At 34.6% G+C, this 24,134-nt stretch overlaps 1 protein-coding gene across 2 annotated transcripts in view; it reads right to left on the bottom strand.

The window, feature by feature from the left end:
- The window catches only part of Dach1 (dachshund family transcription factor 1), a 396,267-nt gene that overhangs the window by 111,304 nt on the left and 260,829 nt on the right, over positions 1–24,134 (bottom strand). For both annotated transcript variants that reach the window (XM_006978011.4, XM_006978012.4), the window contains 2 exons: positions 9,462–9,597; positions 7,188–7,322 (listed from right to left, as the gene is read on the bottom strand). In XM_006978011.4, the coding sequence (XP_006978073.1) occupies positions 7,188–7,322; positions 9,462–9,597 (271 nt within the window). The remainder of the gene's footprint in view (positions 1–7,187; positions 7,323–9,461; positions 9,598–24,134) is intronic.

Here is a 24,134-nt window from a genome sequence, read left to right on the forward strand (position 1 = left end):
GCAACTAGCTTGTTTATATTTCCTTGCTAAGGTGAATAGATACATCTATTTACACAGTAGTGGCATTCATGCTATGGGAGCAACCAATCATATTTATTCTTTTTTTCAGTTGCATATAAAGCCTATTGAACAAAATGAAACCCATGCCTCATACCATTAACTGGCTTCAAAATCATTGTCTAGCTAGGTCTTATGTTATAAGGGAGAATCCAGTAGTATTGTTCTGTTAAATGAACTAGTAATAAAATAAACTTTAAGTACTTATCTTTATCCCCATAGATTAGTGCTTCACTCATCCTTCAAAAGAGAGACTATTTTTTGCAGTATATAGTTAATACACAGACCCACAACCAATCAACATGCAGAAAATAAAAGACTATAGAGTACTCAACTCTAAATGGGACATCTGTATCAAAAGCTTTTCTATCAAGGACCAGGAACCATCAAGGAAGAGTGAGTGTAAAGTTTATAAGAGCCAGAGGTAGTGGTCACTTGCATAGAAACAACATTTTCTGGGTGTGACCATATAGTTACACAAAGGACTTACAGTAACTTGAACTGCATGTGCAAGACATACAGAAGATTAAGCCAGTCAAAATCCCAGTCTGGATAGGAAAATGACTCAAGAAGGACTTGCATAACTGAGGAATTATTCACAACTGATGGCTGCTGAGGGTGCTAATTTTTTACGGGAATGTGGGCCCCAGGAAGTTACCCATGCTACAGTTGGTGGTTCTATACCAATTCATGTACAGGCATCACTGAATGGACTCATTGGATACTAAAAAAACTAAATAGAGAATACATAAATTTGGGAGAAAAGACTCTAATGAAAGGAATAAAGTAGATCATGTCTTGTTATTGACATGATTTTCAGCATTATAAATGCTCAGTATGACAAGAGTCACCAGATTGCCTGGGGCTAAATAATAAACAGTAGGACCAAAAGAATGAATGGTTCAGTGGATAAAGTTCTTATGATGTGAATTTGATTCAGGACCTCAAACACTGGGTGCATAATACAAACTAAAATATATGTTAATATTTGGAAAACACTGAGAATTCTACGAAAAGGAGCTTTTAGACCATAAAAGTTCTGATATGCTATAATGTAATATTACTATTAATTAGTGTATTATCCATATACACTAATTACACCCTTTTAAAGAAAAAAGCCATTCTTTGAAGATGAAATCTTTAGTAAAATAATATTAGAATCTTTAAGATTCCATTGTTTAAAATGATTAACATTATGGAAAAATTTTAAAACATTTTGAGATAAGAGAGGAAAGTCATTCTGTAGCCATTTTTATTGAAAAAATGATATAGATTGATATAGATAGCTTAATGCAATTAAAGAAAGATTTAAATATGACTCTGTTGTGATCTATGTTGGTGCATTTAATACTCTCTCCTCCAATTCATAGTGCTAAATAAAACACAGGGAATCTTGAAAAGTGTTGGACAAAAGTTTACTTCAAAGAAAATATTCTGTGGTCTGATGGAAATCTCCTGAACATCACCCCTCAAATCTGTCCTTCTTCTAAAATTCTGGTGTCTTGAAGAAGATACCAATGAAAGAAAGTAGTCTATTTCTCAGAAACAAAAATAATTCACATTATGTGGATGAAAGAATATTTGAAAAAGAGAAAACAAGTTAAGAAATGCTTTAACTATGAGAGGAACAGAGAGAGAGAGGGAAGGACTGAGAAGAAAGGAAGTAGAGAAGGGACAGGAGGAAGAGAGAGAAGGGGACAGAGGAGAGAGGAGGAGGAGCAGAAATGTAACTATTATGCTTATTTTCCTCATTTGGAGTATAATGCATACTTACTAATTAGTTGCATAATAGTAGAATAATCTAAGATAAAAACTCACTAATGTAGAGAGCAAGTGATGTCCTGAGCGGAAGTGTGCTGTGTGACATGCACAGCCATGTCAAGGACTTTAATGCACTATCAGATTTTCAAAGTTGTTGCAAAATATTTGTTTAACTGTGCAAAGATGTGTTGCATTTGTTTAACTATGTAAAGATGTGTTGCATTGAATTATTTAAAGATTTGTTGCTGTTTTATCTTGCCTGCCTATGTCACCTGATGGGTTTAATAAAAAACTGAATGGCCAGTAGTGAGGGAAGAGGGTATAGTGAGTATAGGCAGAACTTCTGGGTTGGGAGAGTAAGTAGGAGGAAGAATTAGGGCTCAGGAAGAAAGGAAAAGAGACACAGAGGAAGCAAGAAACTAGGACATACAGAAGGAAAGAAAGAAAAAAAAAGCAAAATATAGGAGAATAGAAACAAAAATTAAGTTAAAAGAGCTAGTGGGATAAGCCTAAGCTAAGGCCAGGAGATCATAATAAGTCTCCATGTCTTTATTTGGAAGCTGGTTGACAAACCAAAAAAAAAAAAAAAAAATGCCAACTACATAGTCTTCCCCTAGTGAGCCTCTGAGGGGTGGCAAAAGCATCCTTCCTATAGGTCATTGTGTAGATGCCGATAGTATGTGCAGAAAATGTTCCCTGTAGCTTTACCCCCACAGTTGTTCACAGCCTGAAGACGGCTTTATTACAGAGCCTGCTCATACTAATGTTAGATAAACCTACATGCTTGTCCAGCTGTGTATATAATAACACAATCTCTTTGTCTATCTGAAATAATCCTACTTCCTTCCTCATTTAGCTCATAAAACAATGTTGCCTCTCTGTTCATCTCTATATTAAAAAAAAAGCACCCCGAGCTTCTGGCTTGCTGTGGCTTCTACATCTGAGAGCCACGATCACCTTATCTCAGTGTTTCTGTTTCTGTGTGTCTGTCTTGTCTTCATTCCTATGTCGCTTCTCGTCATCGTGTTAAAACTAAAGCCATGCAAAGCCGCTGCTGTGCGTCTGTTGGTTGATTTATACTCAGAGGAAAAACATCCGTGGTGTTTCTAAACCCAGACCATCCCAGAGAACTTGTATTTATAAATGTTAGCTGAAGCAGAGCCTACTTATGTATTTAGGCTATATATGTATATACATACAAATGCCTATGTATATGTGTGTATATATGCATATGACTATAACAACAATTAATGTTGAAAGAGGCCACGGATTTAAAGAGATCAAGCAAGGAGGAGTGTATAGGAGTCTTGGAGGGAGAGAAGGGTTGGAAGAATAATGTAATTAATTATATTATAATCTATTTTTATTTTAAAATTATTTTTATAATAGAATAATTTTTTGAGAAGACACAGTAACCAATTTTTAACTCATATTTGCAGCCTCAGAATTCTACTCAGCACATTTATTTTACAAACCTTTGACCTTAATGAAAGTTTATAATCTTAATAAACTTTTTTCTTTATGCCTGGGATTTTCACGTGTTTTAAATGTCTATACTTCCTGATACAAAACATTTTTCCTTTTTATATTTTAAACGTGTTTTAATTAAACATTCCCAAGGCTCATAACTCCATTACAGTGTTTTTTATTTAAAAGTAAAATGAATGAGAGCATCTACTCAGTTATTTGCTTTCTGAAACCCAATGTTTATAAAGCTTCAGAACAATGAACTGATAGTAACTTTTTTTTATCATAGAATATAGTCAATAGGTTTTTAATTTTAAGGAATACATTACATGTTTAAAAGTTGCTGATGATTAAGACTTAACATCACAATTATTTCAGGCATGGAAATGAATTTTGCTATCTAAGTAGAGTATCAATGTTTTCTTAAGAATTATTGCATTTTGAATGATTTAGTTGTTAAAAAGCAAATTACACATAAAAAGTTCAAGCCAAAAATGACATGAATACATAATTAATTTTTCTACATATTTTTTTAAATAAAGTTACTTGTTCAGTACAGATATGAGTAATAAGGAAGTTTCAGGGCTATTGTGAGGGACATGATAAATGGAGTCATGGAAAAAACAATTTTTAATTTAGGAGACTCTATCAATCTAGAAAGCCCATGAATATTTCCTATTAATTCAGTATGCTAGAAGTAGATGAAAGAGATACAGAGTTCTTCCAAGAGAAAGAGCAACACAAAACAAGGCATTATAATCATATCAACATCTATTAAAATTTCCATGATTTGAAATCAGTGATAGTTTTATATTCCAGTCAGAATGGTAAATTTCTAATATTGTGTATGAAATATTGGGATACACTTGGGACTTAGTTAGGGTCTTTCTTCTGAGAGAGAAACAATTTAGAAACCCCTACTATGATAAATAACATTAGTAAAACAGTAAAGTAGGATGTATATCTATAATCAGATTGCTATATACATAAGCATACCACCAAAGGAAAGATACTTGACTTTCACTTTACTATTAACTTTAAAAAATGTATTCATCATCTTTGGTTTCACTCTTTTCTATTTCTTAGTATTTTCTTGATAACTTTGTACTAATTTTAATTAGTACAAGTACTTAGTCAACTTGGTTTCTTTATAATCAATGTCAATGTTTAGATGACTCAGAGTTTATACATTAAAAGAGAAAGTGTACTAATGAATAAAGATTTTCCCAGGAAAAGGCAGATAGAGTAAATTTGTGGAGTAAGGAATGTACAAGAAAAATGAGAGACCAAGCTCAACACCTGCCATTTAAAAAATGTTCCATGTAAGTAAACATGTTAATTATAACGACAAATCATAGTTGAGTTAAACTCTTAACTCATGGATGTTACAGGTGTATCAATCTGAAGCATAAAGTTGTAGAGTTCTCCATCAAATTTTACAATGAGATTCAATGCTGTCACAAAGAGATTAGTTGTGTCTTTACTGTCCCTTCATTTCCATCTCTAGATTTTATATTTCAATCCCCAGCCTTTGATAAAAGTGTTCTTGAAATTAATTAATCCCTAATATACTGATGCTCATTGTATATTACCCATCAACTTCCCAAACCTGCCTCTTTTTAATTATATTTTATTAATGTATTGTGTGTCTATGTGTGTGTACATGCCAAGGAAGGTATCTGTAGATCTGAGGACTAACTCCTGGAGCAGTACTCTCCTTCTGTAATACGGTTTCCAGAGATCAAATCAGATCCTGAGGCTGTGAAGTCGTGCCCTCATTGGCTGAGTCATATTTAGAGTCTCCTCATAGCTTGTTACATTGAACTTGCTAAAGAGGATCCATGGAAAAATTGAGAATTAGCCACTCATTTTCTGTAGAGATTTGCTCTTTTGCTAAACCTCTGGATAAAATAATTGCTTTGCTCATCTAATTAATTCTTATATTAAAATGTTACAGAAAAACTTAATTTTGTACAATAATGTCCTATGTCAACTTTTATAATTCTGTGGTATAATGATCTGTTTTTAAGTATGAATGAAAAATTATATAACATATCTTTTCTTTAATATTGAAGAAGAACATATGGAAATATTAGAGTTAGAAATGTAGAGTCCTGGGGACTATATAGACCCCTAAAGTTATAATGGTATATTATTAAGTTTATAAATATACTATAACAATACACAATAAATGAAAAAAAAGTTTCTTAATGCTGCTATTTCTCAATAGTATCTTCACTTTAACATGGTAAATTTAAAAACGTAGAAGTTTACTAAGTTCCTGTGGATGTTCCAAAAAACTGATAGTGTTATTTGTAAATATTTACATTTTTCATCCACAAAGGAGTAGTAAAGCTGTAATCCATTTTAGGAAAATATTTCACAAGCATTTTTAGTGTATTCCTGGGCTTACTTAATATCTCTTTTAAAAGTATTTTTATTTAAGTACTTAAATATCTAGTTCTATCACCTTTTATTAACATAACAAATAATTTATTTCCTCTTTATTTGATGGAGAAGACTGAACCCACATCTTGTGTATGCTAGACAGGTAATGTGTGTTTCAAAGTACCCCAGTTTCAAAGTACCAATTCTTAGTCATAAAATAGTTATTTGATATTATGTCAAAAATGGGAAATCTGGTAAGCTATATGTATAATATTTGAAATATTTATTTAATATTAAAAACAAACTAGCCAGCATGATTTTGAAAGAGAACAAGATGGCAAAGGAGAGTGTGGAGAGGGAAAAGGAAAGGAAAAATGATGCAATGATAACATAATCTCAAAAATCAAAAAAAAATTAGTAAATGAAAGCTGAAAAAATAGTAACTAGGCTTCTATAATCACAACCCACAACTTGTTATTTGAAAACAGATACTTATATTTTTAGCAGAAGTGTTTAATATGAATAACAAAGTAACATTTCAAATTCCTAATGGAATTTCTTCATAGAATAGGAAATTCAAATGTACATTCTTAGAACTTTGTTGGTAGGAATGACTTAGATCAATATAAAAATATTTCAGTAGGAAACCTGAACCTTTGTACACTGTAGGCTGTGTTATTGATGATAAATGTGTGTGTGCGCATGTGCGTGTGTGTGTGTATGCATACATAAGTGCATGCATGCGTGCGTGCATGGGTGCGTGCATGTGTGTGTGTGTGTGTGTGTGTGTGTGTGTGTGTGTGTGTGTGTGTGTGTGTGTAGCATGTGGCAGATATGTATGGAGGCTGGAAATGACTTCAGGGTTTTCTTTCCCTTCCTGAGGAACTGTCTCCCTTCATTTTGAGACAGGATCTGTCTCTAGGAATCGGAACCCACCAATAGTTGAGGCAGGCTGGCCAGAAACACCTGTAGTCCTCTTGTCTCAACTTCCCAGCTGTAAGATGACAAGCACACCACTTTCTTGCCTGTTTTTTTGTGTGGGTCCTGGAGATGGAATTCAGATCCTGATTCCCTCCAGATAGGCCCTTCCAGGACGGGGCTATTTCCCCTGCTTCCCACACCTTTTGAAATGATGGCAAAGACTCACTCCAGAATCCTAAAAGACTTAATAATCATGTGGCTTTAAATCAGAAAATAATATCAAGAATCCTTTTCATGAACTATCATGGTAAGTAATATAAAATGGCCTTGAATACATTAAAAAAGACAACAAAAAGACAAAATTAACATTTGGTACATATAATTCTCTTTTAAATATGTTGTAAGAATTAAATTGTTACCTACCGTTGTGTAACAGGAAAGTAGCAGGTCTCCATTCAGACTTCTTTGATTGAACAGGGCTCATATATTACTAACATTATACATTTAAGATATTTGTATTATTTTGCTGATGGAGAAATAGATGATGTATTTCATTTCCAGAACAAAAGAAAGGGTACAAAATTATGAATTACCTTTTTCAATGTGAATTCTTTTTGACTCATGTCCCATGTCATGACCAGCCAAATCTCCCTCCTTTGGACCAGGAAGCACATTTGGTGATAAACCCATCAGCATCTGGTTCATGGACAATCCATTCTGATGGACAGCTGTTAACCGTGAAACAAGGAACAAACACAACAACATCATAACATTGTGGTAAAAAAGTATAACATAAACATATGATACCCAGTCTTTGAAATTATAACCCCTTAGTAAAATTACTGGGAGATTGATAACCAATGGTAATCATATAGGAAAAATAGAAACACTGGAAATATCACCACTTTACTGTATCTGTTGTCACATAAAACAAACCATTTTCTAGTGTTAGAATACTGTGGAATGTCCATATTAGTGCAACAACTACTGATGAGGTTATATTCTTATGCATCAAGTTCTCCCCTTAGTAAATAAGTAAATAATTTGCACCAGTTTTGAAAAACTGTGATCTCAATGATAAAGTTCCCTTTAACACTGTCAAGTTAAAAAGAATGATGGGCCAGTGACCTGACAAAGCCAGTATAGTTTTCTACAATTAAAGAACTGAAATCATGGTTTCAGAATCCTTACTGTAGTCTACTCCACAGAATATGGTATGTCATAAGAATCACCAAATTTATCTAAAAAGTAGTCTTTAACAACTGAAATTCAATTAATATTTACTAAATTATTGGAAAATAATGGCTTTCTCTAGCTTCTAGTGGTGATTTGTCACAACTGAAATGATTAAACTCTATTGTTACTCAGATGACTCAACACTCAGGATTAACAGAACTAACTCAACAAATTCACTTAATGAACTGGTCAAATAAAATAAATCTTGCTTATTTTGCAAAATTTGAGAAGGAAAATATATTGTATAAAACCTCACTTTCCTAGAAGAATGGAGATTCTTATGAATGTCATTGGATTGTATTAAGAGTTACTACTGACAGCCAACCTTTAAATTATTTTAAGTTTCATTGGTGACTCATAAGTGAGGGACGAAACTATTATGGACAATAGAGAACATCATCCTAGCATATTCTTTCACAAGGTGTTTAATATCTCCAAATGGTAACAGTTTGTAGCCTTAAATTAACAAATGACATAGTCATCAGTATATATTATCTATCACTTTTAATGACTCTCCATTGATACCCTATCTCAGCTGTAGTACTGAGCAAAAATTCAAAAGCTAAGTGTAACCACAAGGAACGTCACAACAATGTAATCAAAAGAACATTCTGCAAAACAAATGTCTGTGTTGATCACAATGTTAAAGTAATAAATGGAGGGGGGGGGTGTTGAAAAGGACCTTGGAAGAATTTCAGCATCTACAGTCAAAGATAAAAATATTAACTGTGATTTGTGATCTTTAGTTTATTCTTGAACCAGGTAAGAAAAATCATCTTGCTTCTAAAAATATTATTTGAAAAACTTATTAAATGTGAAAATATCAATAGTTTGTACAATAATACAATAGTAATGCTAAAATCTTGTTTGGGATCACTTTTTTCTGTGATTTTATAGAAGAAATATCTTCTATGTAGAAATTAAACCTTATTTTTTTTTTGGAGCTGTAGTGACCTGATATGGGAGCTAGAAAACAAACTCTGGTCCTCTAAAACAGTGCCAAGGACTCTTAGCTGCTGAGCCATTTTACCAAATCCAACACTTAATATTGTATTTTTATATAAAATAAATTTAAGAGCTACTACAAAATTTAATAATAACAGTATGATTATTCCAGACACAAATTCTGAAATTAAGGTTCTTTAATCAGGTGACAAGGAAATAGACTTTCCAAATTTACTGTGCTTAATTATTTCTGTTGTTTGTATTTGGGAATATCTTTATTCAATAATGGTGAATGTTAAAGCCTGATGAATTTCAAAAGTGGTCAAAGTTTCCATTGAAGAAATGCCATTGAATGAACCATAAATGATGCACTTAGATGTTAGGTAGTTGGGAATTGGCTGTGTACTTCAGAAACTAATCTGGAAGATTACTTACTTTTTCTGTTTCATAGCTCAAATCTTTATGTGTAGTATCAAAGAGAGGCAGTTATAGCAGAACCTGTTAATGCCGCATCATCCTTCATGGCATTCCAAACTGGGACACATAATTTTGAGGAATGGCTATTGCTAGGGAGCTTTGGTACATGATACATTTGAGATCTATTTGGAATGAGGGCATTTTGATTAGAAAGCCCAGCTGCACCTAATAAAGCTTAAGATGGTGACAAGTACACGTATGAGACCTACGGATTCTGTCGGAAGAACTCTCGGTCCGTGCAGGGGAGCTGGAGACGCTGCTGCTGCGGTGTGATGATGGGTGGCTGCCAGGCCTTCGGCCCTCCTCAAGAGAGGGGGCAGGTGAGGGACTGTCGGGAACACGCTCCTGCATTGCACAGAACGAAAGAAGAGAATAGGTCAATATGCTAAGGCTTGAGTGCATGAATTTGGTTTTTCCTAATATAATTAGAAATAAGAAGAGGACTGCCTCAAAAACCCATGGTGTTTCACCAGCACTCTAAAAGAAATATTTAACCTGGTCCAGAAATCTCAAACATAGCCAATTTCAAATTCTAAACTCTGTTGTCGTCTGAATTCGTGATATCATACACTCTTAAAAAGGTGAGGTAGTAAACTGTGATTTTATTGGTGAACCTCAATACAGCCATGGCAAATAGAACTAATCCATTCCCTGGAGATAATGTTAGGTCATAGAGGACATTTGAAATTATCCCAGTAAGATCACCTCATAAAGAAAGAGTTGATAGAACTAAGCAAGACTGAGTTCCAGGTAGTTGTTTTAAAGGCAATAGGCATCATTCACCACACATACTATGGATGTAACTGACCAAAATATTATCAGCGGATTGTTAACAGCACATTCAGGGTGACACCACTCAAGACACATGATGGTCAAAATTAATGCACTATAGAAACAGAATATTATTTAATATTGATATTACTTTCTATGAATCAAATAAATCTCACTACCTAGGCCCCTTTCTCTAGGCATTCCTGTTCATTTGGATGTCAGAGAATCTCATTATAATGTTTCTCTCTCAATTATAGGAAGACATTTGCCTACTACTATGCCCATCAGTCTGAACAAACTCTGTAGCCATGCTACTTAGAGTTATGTGACAATATATACATATAATGCGCTAATATGCATGGGATTACAGATTAACAAAATAACCATTAGCTAACACTTTATGTTTTTAGCAACAAAATACTTTAGATACTTTAGTCTTTAGATATTAACAGACATAAGCACTGATGAATTGCCCCTACAATAATCAATACATATGTTTGAGTACAGAAAAAAAACTTCCACATTAAAAACAAATGGTATGCCAGAGAGGAGGGCTTAGTGGTGAATGAGTATTGGGGCTCTTTCAGAAGATTTTGGTTTGGTTCCCATCATTGACATAGCTTTCAATCACCTGTAATTTCAATTGCAGGGAATAAGACATCTGCCTTGTGCAATCAGGAATACAGGTTTCTACACAGGCATAGATATAGAAAAACAAGCATTCACATAAAATAGAATATATATATGGCACAATATAGCTTAATGGTGTTGAATTATGCAGATATTTGAGTAGAAAAATACAAATAGAGGAAAATATTCTAAAATATAATTGAACTTAGAGAAGATAATGTTTTTAAAAATTTTGATTTATTTAAATAGAAGACTAGAAGGAGGCTCAATCCTGTGTACTTGCAGTCGGAAAGAGCACCATTCACAGCTCTGGCCACAAAACCCTATCAGTCGCTAGATGGTTACAATCTGCCTGCATGTAAGAACCAAATGACCAGATCTTAGAAATGCCTGTGGTTGACATTTGTTTCCAGATATTCTGGTTGACGAAGTAAGCCACCTCTGTCCAACACCTAAGAAAACACATGTGAAAGTGTGAACCATTTGTTTCTAGGAATATGAGGTTATAGAGAAAGATGGTCTGTGCAGTAGTAGTTTATCAAGAGCAGGTCATACTACACTGGACAATCTGCCAATCTTCTCTGGCTAGCAGCTTTACAAGATGCTGTGGTAATAAAGGATAGATATTTTTTGTTAAGAAGGAGGCCAGACTGAAATTATACATCGGCAAACCAAGGAATGCCAATAATTGTCAGCTACAGGGAGAGCTCTGGAGAGGCAGAATATCAGGGAAACAGATGCCTGAACACTTTGATTTTGAAATTCTATAATCCAAAAATGTCAGAAATAATTTCTTGTATAATTTAAGCCACAAATTTATGGTTATTATTTTCTATGACACAAAGGAAAATAATACCTACCTAGACATTTGCAAGCTTATATATATATATATATATATATATATATATATATATATATATAACTTAAAAATACATGTTACATATGTATTTTTAAGTAGCAAGCCAAATCTAGTAACTTTTATTGCACACACTTTTTTCAATGATCTGTATTGATAATGAAGATCTTCAACACATACATTGAGGATTCATTTTGCAAAACATTACCAATAAAATGAAAACAATTGCCAAAATGTTAAAGCTTTATTTAAAAAATCCATATCATAAAATAATTCCCAATGTGTGTCCTAAAGAACACAATCCAATCCCATCAGAAGTTGTATGGCAAGGAACCTATCTGTTCAAGCAGTATTGGAAATATTAAAAACAACAACAAAAAGAAAACCGTCATCTGTATTCTAGTCTAGGTACTATGCTATGAAATTCCTGTAATGATGGCTTGCTGAACCTTAGGAGCTTATAGCAGGTCTACATCAGATTGGCTTTTGGAAAGAACAATAAAAGTGCACTGAAGGGGAGCTGTCAGAGGCATCATTATACCATAGCATTTTCCGTCACCATAGTTAATAAGATGCTAAGAATTGAGTATTCTAATTTCTGCTAATAGAAAAACTGAGTGATATTTAGATGAATATAAGATATTTATGTTCCAACTCAACTTCAGTAATCTTTCACGTAAAAGATTAAGATAAACAAATCACTGAAGAAAAATTTGGCAGTGAAACACCCCTACACACACACACACACACACACACACACACACACACACACACACACACACACTCAGCATGTGGCTGATATTTATAGGCATCATAACTGGGGAGTATTGTTGGTTTCTTCCCTCCTTTGGAAGCTTGCATGGCAACTTCTGGTACCATGAAAGCTAGTCCTTAGGGAGGCAACATTCAGGTCTGTTTCAGCTCAAGGGGCCTCTGAGCTCTGTGTCTGAAGTGCATAATATGTGAAGCAATAGGATTTTTAATTTTCCATCTCTGGGGGCAATAAAAAGCAATAGTGATAGCCTGTACATTTAGGAGTCTCTTGAGAAATGCTGACCAATAATTTAATAGATGGTGTTACTCATGTCTGTTGTTAGAGTTTTTAATTGGTAGCCTTTCTTTGGCTCTTAGAGGGAATATTGTCTGCCAGATGGAAGAATTTCATTTAAGGTATATGTGTACATTTATAGAAAGGCTTATGTGAATTATTGGTTTTTCATTTGTTTGTCTCTTGTTTTTTTCTTAAGGCTCAGAGAACACTGTGGAAGAGGGGGCAGAAAGAGAGTAAGAGCCAGAGGATCAGGGAAGTTGCTGTGAGATTGTGTCACCTAGCAATGACAGAAGCTAAGCTCATCAAGTCTCACCAACATGACTGTCTAACATTTGCTGAACAATGACAACAGTAGATATGCCAAAGCAGAAGGGGAAAAGTGCACAGGACCTCAACATTAAACAAAGACTACGGGTAACTAAGATTCCTGAGTGGGAGAAAATCTTCCCCAGAGAAGAGCTCATCACTTGGTTTTCCAATACCAAATGGTCAGTACTGAAAACACAAGAATAACAGTACTCAGACTTGTCAGTTTAGCCAGGCAGTGGTGGCATATGCCTTTAATCCCAGTACTTAGGTGGCAGAGGCAAGCAAATCTCTGTGAGTTCCAGGCCAGCCTGGTCTACAGAATGGGTTCCAGGACAGCCAAGATGACACACTGTGGTGGTACTGTATTCCCCAAAACATTGTGCATGCTAAAAAACTTATCTGGGGTCAGAGACAGAGCAGACACAATATTAAACATAAGGGATAGGTAGTGGTAGCACACACCTTTACTCCTAGCATTCCAGAGGCAGAAATCCATGTGTTCAAGGATACAGACAGGCATGGCGACTCATGACGCCTTTAATCCCAGAAAGAGAGCCTTTAATCCCAGGGTGTGGTGGTAGAAAGCAAAAAGGTATATAAGGCGTGAGGACCAGAAACTAGAAGCATTTGGCTGGTTAAGCATTTGGCTTGGTTATGCATTTGGCCTGGTTAAGCATTTGGCTGGTTAAGCTTTCAGGCTTTGGAGCAACACAGTTCAGCTGAGATTCATTCTGGATGAGGACTCAGAGGCTTCCAGTCTGAGGAAATAGGACCAGCTGAGGAATTGGGAAGGTGAGATAGCTGTGGCTTATTCTGTCTCTCTGATCTACCAGCATTTTACCCCAATAACTGGCCTCAGGGTTGATTTTATTAATAAGAACTTTTAAGATTTATGCTACAACACAGAGAAACCTTATCTCAAAAAAACAAGAAAAAAAACCAACAACAAAGAAAACAAAACAAACAAAAAACAGACTGAGCAGATTAGTTTTAGAAATATAAGCATGTATACTTATATGTATGCAACAAAAACCAATTTAAAGAGATCATGAGTGTGATAGCAAAGAGGGGTGTATAGTAAGGTTTGAGAAAGGTGAAGGACAGAAGTGATGTAATTATAATGATATAAAGGCTCAAATCAAAATTTGGCAACTGCAAATTTGCTGGTTAAATTTTATATTGATTTTGCAGTATTTGTATATTTATTATAGAATATGAGTTTGAAATTTTACAATAGAATTAATAAAAATGTAAGGATGTATTAATGTATTAAATGTAGTTTAGTTATGTTGCATCCACAATAAGACCAACTTTCTAAAATTTATACAACTCAGTATTGATTTCTTGTTTGTAAATTTTAATTTCTTAAAATTAAATGAACATTGTTTATAATACAAAGCATATGTTTTAATAAAACCTACAACCATTTTCCTCCCCTCCATTTTTTCCTGTCCTTTCAGCAGTTTTCCTGTGTGTGTGTGTGTGTGTGTGTGTTTGTGTGTGTGTGTGTATTTGATTCTTTCAAGACAGGCATTCTCTATGTAGTTTTGGTTCCTGTTCCGGACCTCATTCTGTAGACCAGGCTGGCCTCGAACTCACAAATCTGCCTGGCTCTGCCTCCTGACTGCTGGGATTAAAGGTGTATGCCACCACTGCCTGGCATTTTTTAAACCCACTGAGTGTTCCCTTAGCACTACCTTTATGTGACTGGGTATAAGAATATTCATTAGAACATGCAGAGGCTCCCAGTTAACACATCTCTGAAGAAAACTGTCTACTCCTGTAACCATGATTGTCAATAAAAATAGCTCCTTATTTAGACAGACTGGGTCTCCAAGTTTGGCTAAGTTTTAAATATAATTTCCATTCAATAAGATTGTTAGTACTTTGTTTATGTATAAATATATAATATGTACTTGGGAAAATAGTTGAATTTTATTAAAATAGAATTTTCTAAATCAACCAATGTATCTTCTACAAATCATGACAGTGTTTCCAGTACATTTTAATATGTCCTGTAACAATCATCTTAATGAGCTTACTTGCAATGATACTTGTTTATATGTGTTTAACAGCGATAAGTACAATTTAAAAATAAATCAATTTCTGTAAGATCATTTATAAATCTGAATTTCATGACATAACAAATTTCATAGCAAGTACTAATGGAAAGTATGGGAATATGTTTCCTCATGGATATTTAATTCTCAAAACCTAAGTGCTTATTTATAAACTGAAACAGCAATGGTCATGTCAATAAAAAGCATTCTTTATTTCTTTAAAAATTTTTCTCATGAGTAGAAAAATGTCCTATTATTCAATATGTTTGTCACAATCTACTATGCTGATTTATTTAACTCATGAATCATTTACTTACTCCTTTATCCATTCAACATACCCTAAAAATGACATAATAAACTAAGTAAAAACTGATTAAACCTCAATATAAAATACATTTCTAAGGCATAGTTTAAAACTAGGGGAATTGTACCACTTGAAGCATTTAATTTGCTTTCCTTATTTGACTTTACTGCAGTTTTAGATTTAAAAACAGAGAATTCTTCAACAATACATAATACTTTTATTTAAAGAAAATATTTTATGCAAATTTTATGATTTAAAAGCTTAATTATTCAATTGAAACTTTCTATAAATTGAGACACAACATATTCAGTCATTTCACTTAATGTATAATTTCAATCCTGAGAAAGTGATGTATTGTTCTTTGAAGAATTTCATTAAAGCAAAATCCATTGAGCAAGTAAGAATTGAATACATTGTTGCACAATAAATTAATTTGTTTCAACAGCTTAATTCTTTTATCATATTTATATGCTTGCCTTTCCAGGGTATTCTATAGGACAGAGACCACTGGAGACAGTAAAGAATAGCTTCGGTGAGAACCCTGTAATTATTACTAAAACAAAATAGATAATGAGTTTTATTTAGACATAATAGGAAAGAAGTAGTTCACTGTCTTGGGGAAACTATGTAAACTGGATTTATAATTTCATTGGTCTGATGGCTTTTAACCTCTAAGATAGGCCTGTGGTAGAACAGAGAGGAAGATTATTTAATACTTTGACACACTGCTTTATAGTCCAAATCAACTCTACCAATAAATAAAACACAATTTTTTTGCAATGTTCCATCTTTATAATACTTGCCACAATAATTAATGAAAATTTAAAAGGAGTACTCCTTCACTGTAGAAAGGTCAAACTCATAAAGCAATGGTATAAGAAGAACTACAAAGAGGAGCCTGCATATATTTGGTGCAGAACAATAAGTATTGTTCCTTATGGTAATTTAAAATCAGAGGTGGATGTCAAAAACAGTGCATTCAGGTTGTTGCATCCATGACTGATGGAATATTTTCAAAATTGCACTGTCGTACCTACCTGCTTTCCACCACAAAAAAAGTTTATATTCCCAGAGAAAGAGTAAATAATTACAACTAGTTTACTTAAATGATTATTTCACACAGCTTTAATTAATTTAGCTTTCTATTTAACTCCCTTCACGCTCCTTATAAAAGTCTTTATCTCTGTTTCAGTTAGAGATTTTTTCTTTGGGAATGACATAGAAGTAGATAAACAGGTACTTCTAATGTCACATAACATCTTTCTGAAACTTCTTAATTTATAAATTGGCATAGGTGGCCAGTGCTTCTAATTAATACATGACCTAAATCTCATACTCCCATAGTCCTCACTTTGCTGCTGCTCACATTCACACTGTTTCATTTTGTGTGTCAACATACTTATAGTAACTAAACATTGGTTCCCATTTGAAAACTCCATCACTTTCATGTCCTACAATGAGGGTCCATGGAAGGTGTCGGACACTTTAAAAATATGTTTTTGGTGATGCAAAACAAGAAATATTCAATTTTACTCAATTTAAACAGCAGGGTCTAGAAATATAATATAAATTTTATTCTCCTATTGTTTTTCAACTTCATTCTAGAAGTCTGTTTCTTCCATATGTACATGGTAATTCTGGCAAGCTTATTGTTTTATAGGGCATAGTTAATATAAAATTAGTCAAAACATGAAATCATACTCTTGACTTGGAAGTCATAATTTATCTTGATGAAAAATGAATACCAATTGTTGCCCCTTTTCAGGCCAGTTCTTACTATATAGCCTAGGCTTTAATGGAACTCATAGTCCTCCTGCCTAAGCTTCCCAAGGGCAGGAAATACAGTTGTGAGCTATCAGATCAGTACTAGTGCTGTAGTATAATGGTTGAACTTTTTCCATTCTGGTCAAAAGAAAGGTATAAATGTAGAAAGTGAAAAGGAATTGGGTCAATTCGGACCTGGTTCTCATGCTGTTTATCGGCATCTCTCTCCACAGCAAATATATGCACTGAGGTTTTCATCTGGTTAGGGACATTGTATGTTACGAGAGACCACACCTACTGTAATCCTCTTATTTGGAGTTGCTTTGATGTGTTGAAATGATAATCGTGTTCTTTTCTTTCTTGAGTCCATACAGAATTAGACTGGAGTATACATTCAAGTTTGTTTGGCCACAAGTGTATTTTATGGATAGTGTTACATGTCTTTAACAGCAGAGTACTGTACCTGCCTTTTATGATAGCAACAGCCACTGATAATCACACCCAACATTTATCACTTCAAAGGATTTATAATATGGTGATATTGTCACTTACTCATTTATTGGATAGAATAATTATATGATCATAAAATTTGTCCTCAGTATCATTTGATAAACCTACTGTGTCATTTACACAAAGGAGGAAGAAAAACACTTCCTCTCTTTCTGTTTACTCTGCTTTTCTTTAAATATGAATGGGACTCCAAATAACCAATTTTTGGTTTGTTGTTTTAAGACAGGGTTACTTTGCATAGCCCCGGCTGTCCTGGAACTTGCTGTATAGAGCAGGTTGGCCTCATACTCAGATATCTCCCTGTTTCTACCTTCTGAGTGCTGGAATTAAAGGCGTGTGTCACCACTGCCTGGCAAGAATTCAATTTTTATATATTTTTTAAAGTAAATATAATTTGTTTAAGAAAAGAGAACAAGAGATAAAGGGATTTTTAGGGTGAAGATAGCTTAAAAGAGAGAGAGGGAATGAAAGATACAGGAATCTCACAACAGACTTGTGACTATATTTGGCTAATCTGATCAGGACCTCCTGGGAACCTGTAGGTCGAATGACTAAGAATACTTTCAAAGAATACAAAAATACTCATAAGCTCTGGGCATTGCTTGCACAAATAATTACAAATACTATAACAGTTATCTATTTGTTATGATCTAAGTCGTGTCACTATGGCATACATACATAGAAGAGGAAGACACTGTACAGATGTAAAACAACTTGGCATGTGCCTAGGAGGTAGGACAGCAAAACACTAAGCCCAGAAGTCCTACTCCAGGCTCCATTTTATTTTTTTATTTTTATTTTTATTTTTTTTTTATTTTTTTTTTTTTTTGGTTTTTCGAGACAGGGTTTCTCTGTGTAGCTTTGCGCCTTTCCTGGAACTCACTTGGTAGCCCAGGCTGGCCTCGAACTCACAGAGATCCGCCTGGCTCTGCCTCCCGAGTGCTGGGATTAAAGGCGTGCGCCACCACCGCCCGGCCTCGGGAAACTTTTTCTTAACATCCTTGATATCATTACATATGTATTAAATAAAATGCGGTTAGAACAGTGATTCATTGAGAGAACTTAAAGTTATGCATTAAAAGAATCCATAGCAGGTCAATCAGCAAAGCATTTCATCCCATTAAAGAACCTGATAATGACAAAAGAAATTGATCTCTTGATTTAGACTGCTTATATCACTTAATGATTTGAGATAATAAAGGAAAATAACTAAAATTTAGAAATCATACGAAAATGGCATAAATTGCCTAATAGAGAGTCTGGGGTATTAGCCTTTAAATATATCTATAGATTCTAAATCAAGAATATAATTTTAAAAAATATATATAAACACAAATTTCTAATATAAATAGGTTAAGAAACAATTAACTTAGTAGTGTATATTCGAAGCAGTCTAAGAAATATATCAGTCAGACTCCCTCCTCCCATCAATCACACAAACAAACAAACAAAACAACTTAGGACTTGTGGCTGTGTTTGTAGACTGTTGTACAAATTGTGGTTTATATCCAAGTCCAGAGTCTCATTCCTGATCAGTTTACTTCTAGAGTACTATATAGAGGTAGAGCGCACCTTCTAAGCACCACCAAAAATCAGTCAAAATGCTTGATTAGTTACCATAAAAAATTAGAATGCAAGGTCTAGAAGCAGGGATACCACTCTCTTTAAATCTTTAATTGACTAAAGCAAAATATATTAGTGGAAACCTTTCTTCTAAAAAAAATTTAAATTAATAATTGAGGTACAACTTTAATTTTGATTAATAGGTGAATTCTGATAATATAATTCTCAATGTTTATTTTGCTAAAATTAGGCACCATCAGTGTGTGTGTGTGTGTGTGTGTGCGCGCATAGATGGGGAAGCCGTCGGAAAATGTTTCTCAACCACAGAGGAAACTGAATTGCATGATATATGTATTGGTTAACTGTGGTTATAAACTTGAAGGGTTGTAGAATCACCATGGAAACAAACCTCTGGAAATGTGTGCGAGGAAGTACTTAGATTTGTTTAATAGAAGATGAAAACCTATCCTGAATATGAGCAGTCCCATTGCCCGGGTTTGGAGTCTGGTCTGAATAAGGAGGAACAAGCTGAGCAGCAGCACTCATCACAGGGAGATAAGCTTCCTTCGACTTCCCTGCCAGGGCTTCTCTACCATGGCCATCTTTACCCTTGAACTGTTTGCCAAAAGAGACCCTTTTCTTTCTTAGTGGCTATGGTGTGGTATTTTTTCACAACAGTGAGAAAAGTAACTAAAACAACATAAAAACCTCAATTAATTGTCACCTTATATTCTGTGAACGGTAGACAGTAAAAATACATTGACCTCACTGACATGATAGACTCATATATAGTCTACAATAATTTAATCTATGTCTATAAATGTATAGGTCTTATGGATTTAAGGTAAAATTATAAGCAGTGTTTGCCCAGTTTTTCTTTGCATTTGCCTGTCTAAACCCTTCCAGTCTTCCAAACTAGCTGCCACTGGCCAGCTGTCTCACCGAGTCTCACTGAGGGTTGCACTTACAATAACAAAGCCAGTGCTATAGAAGCTTCAGCTAGCTTCGTTTCCCTTGGCACTGGATTTTTCCAATTCTGAAACCTCAATGATTTTAATTTTTCCTTTGTCTGTCTCTACAGTGTTTGGGTTTATTCATTTTATTTCATTTTACTTTTGAGCAGCCACAACAATCTACAAGAATAGACCATTCATGAGAAATTAAGGCATCAGATGTCTAATGATAGACAAACAATTTATTTTCCATTAAGGGTCAGATAGCACTAGGTGTATGTGTGCATGTGCGTGGCACACGAGAATGTGTGTGTGCGTGTGTGTGTGTGTGCATGTGTGTGTGTGTGTGTGTGCGTGCACATGAGAATGTGTGTGTGTGTGTGTGTGTGTGTGTGTGTGTGTGTGTGATGTGTCAGCTGAGTAACTCCTGTGATGCTAGGCAAGCAATCTACCAATTGAAATGCAACATTCTCAGTCACTGATAACAAGTTTTACCCAACACTATCTTTGTATATGAAAACAGTCATAGACATTATACAAATTCTAAGAAATGTGAGTATATCTGCCCCAAAATATCTTTGTAGAAACTAAAAATTCAATTTATGTAATTTTCATCCATGATATAGTAATATTTTTTATTTTTAATCACATACAAATATCAATTACAGATGAAAAAGCATTCCTGTTCAAGGGCCATATTAGCAATAACAACAGGTAGATTTTTTCAATAGGCAGCAACTCATAAATTGAGACCTTGGTCCAATTTGAGTGCAATAGAGAGTATGTCACTGAAAAAAAGTATTGGGGCATTTTAGTTAAAAAAAAATCAGTAAGAGAGTAATAGTTTATAATATGTTACCCTGAGAGGTTTATTTTTCACTTTTCTTTTATACAACATATTTTTAATTTCAATCCCTCTTAGCTGTTCTTAATCTTAATCCCTATCATCACTTATAAAAGATGAGCAATTTGGCTATTTGTCCCTGTGCTTTATCCAACCTTGGTTTCAACAATTCTTGCTCATATAAACCATCCTCTTTCTTGCTAATTAGACTCCGGGCGCTCCACCCGGGGCCTAGACATGGATCTCTGCATCCAGATTCCTCAGTCCTTGGATGGGGTTTCTGGCAGGACTATTAGGGTGTTTGGCCGTCCCATCACCAGAGTAGAATGGAAACACATGAACTATGAACCAAAGGCTGAGGGGCCCCCAACTGGATCAGGCCCTTTGAATAGGTGAGACAGTTGATTGGCTTGATCTGTTTGGGAAGCATCTAGGCAGTGGTACCGGGTCCTGTGCTCATTGCATGAGTTGGCTGTTTGAAACCTGGGGCTTATGCAGGGACGCTTGGCTTAGTCTAGGAGGAGGGTACTGGACATGTCTGGACTGAGTCTACCAGGTCTATCTCAATCCTCGGGGGAGGCTTTTCCCTGGAAGAGGTGGGAATGGGGAGTGGGCTGGGGGAAGGGGAGGAGGGCAGGAGGGGGGAGAACAAGGGAATCTGTGGCTGATATGTAGAACTGAATGGTATTGTAAAATAAAATAAAAGGGAAAAAAGGGGAAATTCCTTTAGAGGAAGCCAAATTCCAAAGAGAAAAAAAAAAGATGAACAATTTATTCAGGATGTAGACAATCCTTCATGTTTCTATTTTCTCTTTAGAAGCTATTTATTTTGATATGGGGCTAAATCTTCAGTGTTTAACATTATACTTCCAACTGGTCTTCACATTTAGAATGTTGTCAAGCAAATCAACTCACAGGCACTATTCTAATTACCAACAGGGGCCCATTATGTTCAATGTGACATCTCAGTCAGCTGTTTTCTTTGGGAAAAATAAAACTTCCCTAAACTATATTTAGTTAGCATAGACAAAGTAAGTTTACTAAACAAGACTGTTGCTATGGAGTGTACTAATATCAAACTCAGATGCTTTGTTTATTATCTTGGCACCTGGTTTTGTCACTTAGCATGTCAATGTTTTAAATGCAAAGTGAATGCTGTCTTTTAATAAGGAAGTCCAATGATGATGGGTTTTTCAGCACCTCTATAAGCCAGTTGGCCTTCCCTTTGATAGTACAGTGGGAACTGTCTGCTTTCTGTAATTAATCTCAACTACAGCAATGTTTCTCATGTCCTTGTTACCATCATGACTTATGCCATGATCCAGAACTTCCTCAACTCTATCAGTTGCCAAATTTCTGAACATATTTCTCCCAAGAGACTAAGAAGTCGAGTTTCAGTGTGACTTAGTAGGTGATGGCATGTTTTGGAAGACATACTTTGTTATTCCTTTTTGGACATTTCCTTCCTTCCTCGATCTCCTTCCTCTGTATTCTGAAACAGCCTGAGAAACCACATAAATATTTCTGAATATTCCTAACAATATAGTTATGGTTTAATACCTAAAGACACTTCCAGAAGAAAACTTCTTCCTCCTACTTAACATTAGCCAACACAGAGTTATTAAAAGCTGTTTCCAGATTCTAGTATTTCAGTTATTATGAGTTGCTGCACAGACTTTTTTTTTTTTTTTGGTTTTTCAAGACAGGGTTTCTCTGTGTAGTTTTGCGCCTTTCCTGGGACTCACTTGGTAATCCAGGCTGGCCTCGAACTCACAGAGATCCGCCTGGCTCTGCCTCCCGAGTGCTGGGATTAAAGGCGTGCGCCACCACTGCCCGGCTAGACATTTTTTTAAATGTATGTATGTAGAAAAGAGTAGTTAACCAAGTCTCGTGATATTCCTCTGTTCTTTTGAATTCAAAATATATTAGGCATAACCTCCTAAGTTATACATATAATTTTAAACTACAAAAGTCTTTGATCTAGACATTTTATTGATGCAAGTCTCACCTAAATGAAAAGTTAGAATGCTCAGATTTGAAAATTATATATGCATATGTGATTTTTTTGAAACATAAATAATTGAATCTTTTTATAAAGACATTTTATTTTTAATTATGTGTACATGTAAATGTGTGTCTTCTGTGCACATGCCAGTTCAGGTTCTGTCAGAGTCTGAAAGAGGGTGTCAGGTCTCATGAAGCTGTAGCTACAGGCAGTTTTAAGCTGCCTGATGTAGGTGCTAGGACCCAAACTCAGGTTTTCTACAAGAGCAGTACATGTTCTTAACATTAGACTATCTCTCTAGCCCCAACATCTTATGGCTAAAACTAGTACTTAAAGGGTGTTAAAATAGCATCCACCACAAGGAAAAGAATGGTTTGAAGAATTTTTCTGTACTTAAAACATCACTTCAATGAGATTATACATGTCATATTTTTAGCACCATAATTTTTCTAAAATAGTAAATGTAATAATGGAAGAATCCCTTGAGTAACAAATTGTCCTGTAATGCAGGATCCCCCAAAGCCATTATGGGTGAAAACAGAGTTTTAGAAAATGTTCTCTCAAGGGGCTTTTCTGAGGAAAATGTGACCTTACTGGCTTTCTCCCAGGGAGTGGATTTCAGTAGTTGATCTTGGTGTTTTGCAGTGTGACTAGACTCCTCTCCTCATCTGGTAACTAAATTTTGAAAACAATATGAGGCACACCTCCTTGTTAACAGAAACATTTTTAAAAGAAAATAAAACCTATTTTTACACTAAGTATATTATATTTAACATTCTTAATATATATATATATATATATATATATATATATATATAAATTTTTAAGACAAAGTTGCACTCAGTCGTAGTCCATGCTAGCCCCTAGCTCAGTAGTCTCCTGTCTCAGCCTCCAACACACTGGAATCTCAGCAGCATACCACCTCACCTCAATAGTACAAAGACTGTTTATATAGGACATACTCCAAAACTGCCCTGGATTCAAGATATTATATTCAGAAAAATACAGGTAATTATTGTATTAAAGGAAGACCATGAAGCAGGAATCATCCTTTACTTGCTTTAAAAATTGATCTATTTTTAAAGCATTTTTGTTATTTCTTATTCCTCACCCAATCTGATAACCTCAATCTAAATATATGTTCTAAAATAGTAAGAAAAAATACAATTATATACATATATATATAATAAATGCATACATACTTAAATTAATACACACACATAGGAGAGTGAATACAATAAATATATAATATACACTTGTAT

Source organism: Peromyscus maniculatus, chromosome 9 (genome assembly GCF_049852395.1).
Source record: "Peromyscus maniculatus bairdii isolate BWxNUB_F1_BW_parent chromosome 9, HU_Pman_BW_mat_3.1, whole genome shotgun sequence".
Lineage (NCBI taxonomy): Eukaryota > Metazoa > Chordata > Mammalia > Rodentia > Cricetidae > Peromyscus > Peromyscus maniculatus.